Raw genomic sequence first — 10,872 nt, 5'->3', positions numbered from 1 at the left:
TGTGTGTATATATATAATATTCTGTAACTGTAACTTCTGTCGGTGCTGTGCTTTTGGAAACCGAATTTCCCAGAGGAACCCACCCGAGGGATTAATAAAGTTTTTATCTTATCTTATCAGCGAGGCACAGAACTGATCCATCTCTTTCTGGCTTCATTCACCTAAATGTTTTTTGTTGGCTTGTTTAACCCAAAGGACATATTGATCTGTTGTATATCTTGTGGTAGAGACTTTACTTTTCTTTACATCTTATTCTTAAACTGAAAGAATTCATATACTGGAGAACTACATCAGAATTTTAGAGGGCTCTTGCAATGCTAACAGTGTTTTTGATAATGCTTGGCTAGGGACATGATGACATGTGAATTGGGGGAACCTGCAATGTGTCTTTGTTAGAATGAATGTTGGTATCTGTCGCACATTAAATGGAGCATTCTGTTTTGAAAGATGAATAAAACTGCTGCATATTACTTGTGGCTGTGAGGTAAATGAGGTGAGTTAACAAAGCAAGAAAAAAAAGATTATAAAAGGATGCAACAAGCAATACAATGGAGAGATGCATTAAAGGAACAAGATGCTGGGATAAGATTGTACAAATAAGGAACGATGAAACTGGTTGTCTACATCCACCTGATGATGCAGTGTATTTCTGAGGTTATACAGAGAGGAGCGGTGGTCTCATAGAATATATTTGACACGCTGAATAGAGGCTGTTCATTCTTGTTTTAGCTAAGATGATAAAACCTTTGCAAGTGTTCTCTGTTCAGGTCTGAAATCAAGACAACAATTTACTCCATGAGGTGAATTTCGTCGCTTATGGCTTCTTAGATTGACTGCGCAATTGCTGGTTGAAAAAACCAATCCAAGATGAGCATTTTAGCACAATTTCGTGGGGTGTGGGAGGCGGGGAGGGGAAAAAATCGGGCACGTTCCTGTCTTCTTGTAACAAAGAGAGTACAGTGGGGAAAAGGGGTTAAATCCAGGTCGCAGAGAGAGACAATGCAGATGTGAGAAGGGGAGATAGGAGGAGCGGAGAAGTGTCCACACTATGCATATGGTATACACACAGAGCTGTGCAGAACAGTATGAGACATAGGTTGACAAGGCATTTTGAAATGGGTGCTGGATGCGACACAGAGATACAAGGAGAAGCCAGTACATCAACAGGAGACCGTGGTTCAACCAGCTTCTGAAAGGGGGTGGGGAAAGGGGGTGGGATTTAGGGATTTGGGAGGGGTCGAGGTGGACGGGATCAGACAACATGCAAGAGCAAATCTGAAGTGCAACCACCACTGAAAAAAATATGAGAGTTTATCCCTTTTAAACTAATGAAAAAAAAAGAGAGATATTCTTGGGTTTCTGTGAAAATGCTAAAAATGCCTTCAAACTGGCCTACCTTTGAGGGCGTTTTTTTTTCTTCTTAATATCAGCTAGGCAGGGTGTGACTATTACGGAGATCTGTGAATCTGGCTGAAAATTCTGACGGAAACATCTGTCAACATGCAGACAGGTTAAGTTAGAGTTAAACGTGTGATGTAGCCCTGTGACATCAGCAACCCCCTGCTAGCTTCCTAAACCTGCAGATGTCAATAACAAGTAGAGAAGAAAAGTGCAAATGTGCCTCGGCTTGAGCCCTTTCTACAGCATCTGAGGGGAGTCATGGGGTATCAGCGGCCCAGTCCACGCATGCAGGGCTGGGTCGTCACTAGAGATGGTGGATTTGAAACTTGTGATCTCTCGTTCACTCTGCCTTTCAGTCTCTCTCGCTCTCTCTCTCACACACACTCTCTTTTGTCAGAGGTGTTGTGCAGTCAGTGGCGCTGGAAAGGTACCTTTTCCTTCCATTTCTGGCAGGCTTCAGAGATCCGTCATCCGAGAAATTAACGGGACCGGTCCAATTTCCTGTCTCGTCCCCTTTGAGTCGGCTAAACTGTTGCGCACTAGTAAGAAAATGAGTCAGTTTATTTGGGATTTATTTTCCCCATTGTGCAAATGTCAAACACATACTCCCAATCGCATATGTTCAGTCACAAAACCCAGAAAAAGTTGTACCTTTACACACTCATACATGCACATACAGAGGAAGAGGGGACCAGCTTTTTGGCTAAAGAAAGACAGTATATGACACCAAGCAGGGTTACAGTGACACCGTGATCTGAATGATACATTTATGGTGGGCTGATGCCACTAATCTGAGTGTGATTCAAACATTCACACTGTGCAATATTTGCTTGCGCGAGCGTTAGACTTGTAAATCAATATATTGAAGTGAGTGATTTAAGAGATGAGCGATAATCAGTGCCAACCGGCCAGCAGATTTGCCAATATAGTATTAAGCTGCCAATCTAGACCATCTTTTCATCCAGATATTACTGAGAAACAAAGGGAAGATTGGTTTAAGCCACCAGATCTAATAGTATTCAGTGAGTGAGAAGAACCTAACCCAGGTGAGGTATCTCAATTTAGAGCTAAAGACTAATACATCGATACTGTACCTAACAAAAAGATGCAATGGCTTGCAGAAGCTTAACCTGACCTTTGGTCTCGCTATGTTAACTTCAGCTGGATGCCATCACAGTACATTTATCAGAGGAGGTCATTTGGTGCATGTGCTTTATAGGATGTTATAACTGTGCCCGGAATAAAAAAGCTCATTCTACAGGAGCGAGAGCCGGGATTTCTTTGAGGGAGAAAATGGAGGAATGCAGCTATTTTTAGCTGTCAATCAAATCTGAAAATGGCAGTATTGTTTTGTTGTTCTCAATAAATCCATCCTCCTCCTTTGCTGCACATGCAGCAGATGTTACTTAGACAGGAGGAAAATGTGTTGAAAGCTATTTTCAGCTCAGTGTTTGTGCATTAGAAGGGTTTCTGGCACCAGGATTAAATGGTAAATGTGATCTTTATGAAGGGAAATGTCAGCACGTTAAAGTATATTCCTTAGTTTTGTGGGGAAAAATGTCCAGTCATTTGAAAACTTTTGTGCTTTTCACGTGTTGTTTTTTTACTTAAAATTTGATCTTTGAGATTTTCTCAACATCATCACATTCCATACATCTAAATATCCGGAGGAGTACAACTTCTCCTGTTATGCTGACTATTATGCAAGTACTCATGCGTGACTCATTTCTAGGAGTGCTTTGTGGGTGTCGTGCTAATTTCAGCAGGAGGAGATTGAACCCAAAGAGCATTTCTGGATGCATTATGTGATGGAGCATTTATCATCAGGGGCTCGCATCAATACCAATCGGCAGGCGCGCTTAGCTGCTCTGAGTGCCACTTCAACATCTCCATGGCAGCGGCTGCAGAACCGAACGCTAAAATTCGAGAGGCTTCTGTCCCTCTTCTTGTGCCTCAGACAGGACAAAAGCTAATCAACACTATTCAAAGCGGCACAGTTTGGTTCATTAGGTTATCTAACCTACACCTTAAACCCATAAACTTCTCTTCCACAGTGTGTTTTTTGTCCTGTCTTCCTCCCATCACCACCAGTCCTCCCTAAACCAGGTTCTCCCTGAGGTTTCTTCCTGTTAAGAGGGAGTTTTTTCTTCCCACTGTCACCAAGGGCTCGCTCAAAGTCGTCTGTTTGATTGTTGAGGTTTTCTCTGTATTGTTGTAGGGTCTCTGTCTTACAGTATAAAGCACCATGGGGCTACTGCTGTTGTGATATAAATAGAATTGAATTAGTCATAGCCAAAACAACAAGCCTACTGCAGGCTTGAGTTTAATCTGACATACTTCCGTGTTGTAGCAAAAATTCAAACTCCAAAAGTGATTACTTGAGTGCTTTGACAGGCTGGTAAGACTAGAAAAGCTCCATACAAATGTAGCTACATTAGATTACTTCTGACTCACAGATCAGCTTAGGATCAGGATCAGCCCTTAGGAGCCCATCTATAAGTCCACATGAGACGCTAATGCAAGCATTTGTAGACAAGCAACAGTCACTAAGTTGCCCTGTAGCACTAATGTGCTCTGACTCCATCAGCACATCGATCTGGATGCTTTTTCACTGCTGTGTGTTTCTCTAAGACGACCTCGTCTGTTGTTCAGACCAAAACTGAAAACTGGGCTGTAGCTGAGCCTCTCCTCTGCTTGTGCTCTTACTTTTTCTCTTCATATTCCTTCATATTGTTCAAAGTGCGGTGACTTGATACCATGTGCTAACATCAATGCTCAGTTACAGCTGTGTCAACAGCACAAAAACCAACAAAAAAAACCACACGCACAAAGAGAAAAGGCTCAAAATCAGGGAGATACAGCTCACTTACATAATGCAACCAGAAGATTTAATAAACATCCATGACTCCACAGGGCAGCCAGTAATTTTGTGAAATGATTAATTGAAGCAGTAATAGACTCACTGATAATGACTATCATAATTAGTTGCATTTACACTGCCACTCATCATCTGTGCCTTTCTTAATCCCTTCCTCCCTGCAGCCCGGGGTGCTATTCTCTCTATCCAAGAGTATTTTTAGATCGCCCTCCTCAAGTCAAGCGGAGTTGAAAGTTAATGTCTTCGTTCTCAGAAGTGTGTCAGCAGTGTCCCTCCACGATCTCAGGCTGCCACTTTATAATCCTACACTCTCCACTTCACCCCTTTGGATGGCACCAGGATGGCAGACAGGGAGCGGATTTATGTGTCTCTCTAAGGTGCCTCCTTTCAAACTGAACGGTCAGATTCACAGACAGATTTATCAAGTACATCAATGTGCACGTCGTACTGTTTGACTTTAATGGGTATCCTCATGCATTGAACCGAGAGCCCCTTCAGCCATAACACTGACGTATACACAGAGTGAGTTGATGTAAGAGTGATGATACATCTAAACTGTTACTCCATAAGCCATCATTCAGTTTGCCAGCACCCAAATGTCTCCTCTGCAACCATCCTAGCCAGCCTACATGCCTCACGTAATTACCAATCTGTTTTTATGTTTTGTTTTTTTCTGTGAAGCACTGAAGCAAAGAAGTGCACAGCAAGCATCCTGCCAATGTGTTCTCCGGCCAAGGTTTGGAGGAGGGAAGAGGCTGGGTGTGGCCGAATCCATGTGGATGACTTTTGATTGTTTATGCATGGGTAGGTATCATAAGATGACGCCTTCTCTCTCTCTCTGTTTCACACACACACACACACACACACGCATGCATGAAAACACATTCCTTTTATCACACTCCTTGGGTCTCTCACAGTCCCCTTCCTCTTTCCCTCGCTCCCACTGAGGTGTGTGCAGACAGACTGTAGCAAAATGGCTGCCGCTGAGCCAACTGGTTTCTGTTGTGTGGCTTGTTCCCCTTCTCTCCTAGGCCGAGCTCTAGGAGGAAAGCAAAAAAAGGCGCAGGGGCGAAACAAAGTGTGTGTGCTTCGCGTCTGAATTCATGCATCTCACTGAAGAAGTCAGGATGCCATGAATCCATGCCGAGTATTATCAGACCAGCCCGGCAGGGTGGCAAGGGAGGGATTAGTTGTGTGCGTGTGTGTGTTTTTTGGGAGGGAGGGAGGGGGACTTTCAGATTGCAGCACATATATGTTTGCTTTAGTAAGCATATATGTCCTGTCGGTAAAGTATCTGGAGGTGGTGGTGAGAGGGGGGTAAAGTTTTATGATTCTTTTTGAAGCACCTGAAGCTCAAACATCCCAGCTTCTCAACATCTGCTCGTCTCACGGGGATTTTAAGCACAGAGTATAAAAGAAAGTGACCTGAAAGTTGGGAAATAAATCTTGCAGTGGGTTTACAGTGGACTACAAACCAGGGTCCAACTAAAGAACGCCCCTGTCAAGGGGTTAAATACTGATGCAGAGGCATGAAACGTGGCTCTGCAGTGGCAGCATGTGCACTAGGGTGCAGCCTGGTAAAATGAATTATTTAACAGGGACCAAAAAGAAATACACATCATCTTCAACATGCTGCTTTCTGTCATCATCATCACCATCATCATCATCACCATCATCAGCTCCAGTAGCGTTCATATGTGTTATGAAAATCTGATGCCTCTGTCAGATGTAGGCTACGACCAGTCAAGAAGGCTGAAACGGAAAATCAAAGAAAGGTCTTTGAAGAAAAAACGAAAAAGAAGGGGAAAACATTACCATGCACAGCTGAAGCACTGTGTATGGTATGAATGTGATGCTTCGTTTTCTGAAAAGATCAAAAAACAAAAATAAAAGGAACAAAAAGGAAAAGAAATCCAATGGAAATTGTTTCTATGCCACTGGGGAGAAAGAAAAACATGGATGGTTAATTGCTATTGTTCTTTGCAGCCACTAAAGCTTGTCCCGACATGTAGACCATCCAGACTACTCTCATTTCTACTGAGCATGTTCTTACCTCATCACTCACATTTTTACCTTTTCCATTAAAAGCCACTGATATGATCAACAACGACTACAAAGGCATGCTTCTTACCGCTCACTGTCATCCTTACACTCTTGGAAACTGACTGCGCTCTAATTTTCTTTCTAATCGTGGCTGAAGAGAAGAAAGGAGTGGGGTAAAAAAAATATCAGCACTTACCTCTTGATGTAGTTTTTCCCGTAGAGAATCTGCTGCAAAAGTGTGACGAGCCCAAACGCGCAAATAAATATGAAACAAAGAGATCTGCTGCCGAGCAAGTCTTTACCCGACGATGGGTCGGAGTATCCCATTTTTCGGCGCAGCATCCAGGGCTGACGGTGACACCCGCTTCGGTGTCTCTCTTCGCTGCATTCAGAACCAGGATGGCAGGTGTCTCGTACCCGCTGGAGTGGACATTGTCCATCACATTGTTTTCCCTTTTAGTCTGTTTTACTGCTCTCTGACCACAGCATCACCGGAGGAAGGTGATGTGCACCGGGATCTGCGCTTGAGATCTCAAATCGTTAGTGACCTTGTTTTAAAATACGCGATTCTTATGTTTTGTTTTTGTTTTTAATGTCTGAGTAAAAAAGCACGAACGGCCCCGGAGGATATTCTCGGTGCCTATCGGTTATCGCCCTATACCCGCTTCGAGGAGGCGCAGTCTCTCCGTCGTGTGCAAGCGGTGCAGATTTGTGTAAAATGCGCGCTGGGTGCAGAATAAATCCTGAAATCTCAAGTCAGACAAAGCAAAGGCATCGATTCTTATAAGCGCGATTCTCGCTCTTTTTCTTTAAATCGGGGAGCTGAGAGAATAACAGCGAAACACATCCCTCGTGCGTCTTGTCAAATCTGAGCAAAGGTGCGTGACTGAAATCTAAAAAGGAAGGAGGATGCGCCTTTTCCCAGCCAGGCGGACGGGGGCGCGCCGTAATTCATTTAGATGCTCCATACTCAGCCAAAACGCAAGGTCACGGTCTGCCGTTCAAGGATGCGTCTGCGCAGACACGACATCTACAGCCGCCCACTTCACATGACCTCGCAAAGCTGATAACAAAACAAAAACAAGTTTATCATATTCCACCTCTAAACTGCGAGCCTGGGCAAACTTAAAGAAATGGCCAGATTATCTTCCATTACAAAAACGACACTAGCAGTAGGCGGATGGAGTAAGAACTAGAGAAGTAGTAGTAGAAGTACTATGAGTAAAGACTATCCTGCAGAGCCAGACCATCGATGCCAAGCTGATCTGTAACTGGACGGTATCTGCAGGACTCCTTCTTCTGACTTCTCCTATTTCTGACTGACCCGTTTTAATACAAGGTACATACAATACATACAACTAAAAAATAAAAGATTTTTTAAAAATGTGTCTTGTCATCCTATGGCATGTGTTGCCTCACAGCAAGAAGGTTGTGGGTGTATAGACTTGGAAGATCTCCTGGGGCCTGTGCAGATTCACTCCAAGGCATTCCAGCTTGCCTTGTTTCTACCTGTTAATACCCCACCTTTAGCCTTTTGCCTTATAGGGTAGCTATGATAATCCCAGCATCCCTGGAATGGGTACAAGGTTAAGAAAATGGATAGATGGATGGAGGATTGATTGATTCATTAAATTGTCCTCTGTCTGGCGAATAATCAGCAAATGCACCTCACACAAAGACTATGTCAGTATTTTGTTCTGAAGCTAACTAACATGTAGTCTTTTATTCAATAGGTAGACAGAGTACGGATGGAACAGACGGCCAGTTTACCATATTTGAAACACCTCAAATATGTAAAACATGTCCACATGTGTTTTAGCATTCTCTTTGGTCATAGGAAATTTGTAGTAGGCGAGCCAAAAGTTATTGTCCCATCAGACTGAATAGTTCCTTGTGCTTGTATCACTGTTAAACCAAATTGAGATCTTTGTCATTTTCATGCTGGGCTCTAAAGCCTGATATATGGTACGACATGGTGTTATTCAAGGTTATCAGACAATCGAGACAATTGTGTGCAGCGTGGTGGTGAGATACAGTTGAGACAGTGTCTGGCACAATGTCTAGCTGAATGCGTGAGTAAATTAATGAGTGATTATCTTTGTTTTTTGAATAGTTTATTAGGCTGTTGTTATGTGGTTGTACCCTGCAGTGTTATTACTGCTGTTTGCAATCACTCTTCAAGTGAATAACTTTCAAATATTGATAGAAATTAAATGAAATGCAATTAAATACTTCTAGACAATTGCAGTTGCTATTATGTGTTTTAGAAATTCTAAACTTTTTACTGCTGCTCATTAAATTAAATTGTTAACAGAATTTTAAAAAAAAATTAATTCATTTTTTAAGACTTTTGCATTTGCATTGAAGTTGTTAGGCAGCTATACAGAATTATGAATGGATGTTTCAATAGCACCACACTACTGTTTCAGCTGCACTTGACATGGGTACAGTTGAGGACAGTTGGAGTAGAAGTGGGAGACAAATGTGGAAAAAACATAAACTACTTATAAATAGTATTGTTTATTATTTTTATAGTACACATAAGGGAAGCATCATATAAAACCTAACTTATTTTAATTCTTGGCATTTGTAAGGTCTACCGACACATTTGCGCATGATTGTGGTCACAGTGCGAGTGAGGACTTTAAGGTTGTACTTGTACTATTCTTCATAATGTTCATTATAACAGCATATTTGGGAAAGTACTGTGAAGTATGGACTAAGGAAAGCAGCCAAGAGGCAGTACAGAGAGAAGCTGGATGGCTGCTATTCTACTGCTAACTCCAGGTGGACGTGGCAAAGCCTACAGCACATCACAGACTACAGCATCAGCTCCATAGACAGTCTTCCAGATAATCTCAACACCTTCTACACCCGCTTTGAGACGCCCGGGTATAGCACAGAGAGGAGGCACACATACAGGACAACCTGCCCTTCACCCCCTCCCCTAACTGGCTCATCGGGTCAGGCACATAAAGAACTGAAAGAGGTCAACCCTCACAAGGCAGCAGGACCAAACAACATCCCTGGGCAGGGTCTCCTCAAGCATGTGCCAGTGAGCTAGCTGATGTTCTCAACTTCATCCTCAACATCACCCTCAGCCAGAGCACTGGTGCTCCTTGTTTAAAAAAAAGCAACCAGTGTCCTGCTTCCCAAGACGAGCCCGCCAACCTGTCATGAGCACTCACTCTGACCATCATGAAGTGTTTTGAGAGAGTGGTGCTGGCCCACATTCAGAACAGCATTCCGGACACTCTATACTCCCTTTAGTATGTCTACTGATCCAACAGGTCCACCTCAGATCCTACACTTTTCTCTCCCTCACTTATATAGACACACACCTATCAGAACTTCAGTCAGCATTACTACAAACATAGGCTGAGGGATGCGTTGAGGGATGCATCCTCAACCCTGTTCACCTACAAATGGGTCGCCTATCACAAAGATAGCATCATCCTAAAGTTCACGGATGATACTGCAGTAACAGGACGCATGACTGGCAGCAACAAAACCTACGGAACCACCATGTGGCAACACCAACGCTATGGACCACAAACGCCTGCAGAGAGAGGTTGGGACTGCTGAAAAGAGGATTAGAACTCCACTGCCCTCTCTGCAGAGCATCTACCATCATAGAGTTCATAGGATAGCTGTCTCCATCCTCAGTGACTCTACCTACCCCCAACATGGACTGTTCAGACTTCTACCCTCAGGCTGGAGGTATAAAAACATGAAATCTAGAATCTCCAAACTAAATAACTCTTCCTTTGCTACTCCCATTTGGGCCCCATTATACCTGCTGCAACTTCATCTCACAGTCACTTGTATTCATACAAACCATTAAGGTGCAAGAAGCCGCTGCAGTATTCTCCTGAACAGGTGTGACCACTCAGACAATATCGCTACATAAGTGCTGATATAGGAAGAAAAGAAGTCAAAACTGGAAGCCATTGTCAAGCTTTTTTCCCCCCCACAAATTCTCAGGTTTCCAAACCGTTCCAATATCTCACTGTACATCTGCATGTCTCTGAGCTTCTGTACTGGAATATCATTAAAGTGGTGGTAAAAACCAGCACAATTCTACACTCCTGTCTTCAGCCCAGCTGTGGTGGTGGCGGTTACAAAAATCGAGAGGTGCACAACCAGCCAAAGTGACACAGGATGTGATGTCAAATTCACCGCACGACACCCATGACAACCCCGTCAACCCCGTCATGGGTGTCACGGCAGGTATAATGGGGCCATTAGACGTCATCTGACATGAGCGTGCAACCATGGTTTTACAACCGTCTGCTTTTTCTCAAGTTACACACAGGTGATTGCCACTCATTACTGTTTCTACTGCACATGCTACTGTAGCATGCTAAAATGTAAATTGTGTAAATGTGTGCATAGCCTTTTGCAGCTCAGTCTTTTTATTTTATTTATATATATTTAGCATATCTTATATTTCTATTGCATTAATTTTATTGTACCTAGTGTAGTTCTTTATAATTGTTTCTACTGTTTTTAAATTGTGATTTTTTTTCTATTTTTTTCTGCGGAAAAAA

The 10,872-nt window shown here is 43.0% G+C and overlaps 1 protein-coding gene across 3 annotated transcripts in view; it reads right to left on the bottom strand.

Moving 5' to 3' along the window:
• Nucleotides 1-7,327, bottom strand: part of st8sia5 (ST8 alpha-N-acetyl-neuraminide alpha-2,8-sialyltransferase 5) — a 17,379-nt gene extending 10,052 nt beyond the window's left edge. Inside the window, exons 1-3 of one of the 3 annotated variants that reach the window (XM_005720282.2) lie at nucleotides 6,519-7,327; nucleotides 1,833-1,940; nucleotides 1,397-1,492 (exon numbers count right to left, since the gene is read on the bottom strand). In XM_005720282.2, the coding sequence (XP_005720339.1) occupies nucleotides 1,397-1,492; nucleotides 1,833-1,940; nucleotides 6,519-6,664 (350 nt within the window). In that variant the 5' untranslated portion in view covers nucleotides 6,665-7,327. The remainder of the gene's footprint in view (nucleotides 1-1,396; nucleotides 1,493-1,832; nucleotides 1,941-6,518) is intronic. The other 2 variants (XM_005720283.2, XM_005720284.2) reach the window with 2 other exon arrangements.
• Between the last annotated feature and the right edge of the window lie 3,545 nt (nucleotides 7,328-10,872).

This window comes from Pundamilia nyererei, unplaced genomic scaffold (assembly GCF_000239375.1).
Source record: "Pundamilia nyererei isolate P.nyererei 1_Seehausen unplaced genomic scaffold, PunNye1.0 scaffold00002, whole genome shotgun sequence".
NCBI classification, from domain to species: Eukaryota; Metazoa; Chordata; class Actinopteri; order Cichliformes; family Cichlidae; genus Pundamilia; species Pundamilia nyererei.
This window is presented reverse-complemented; position numbering and strand designations above follow the sequence as displayed.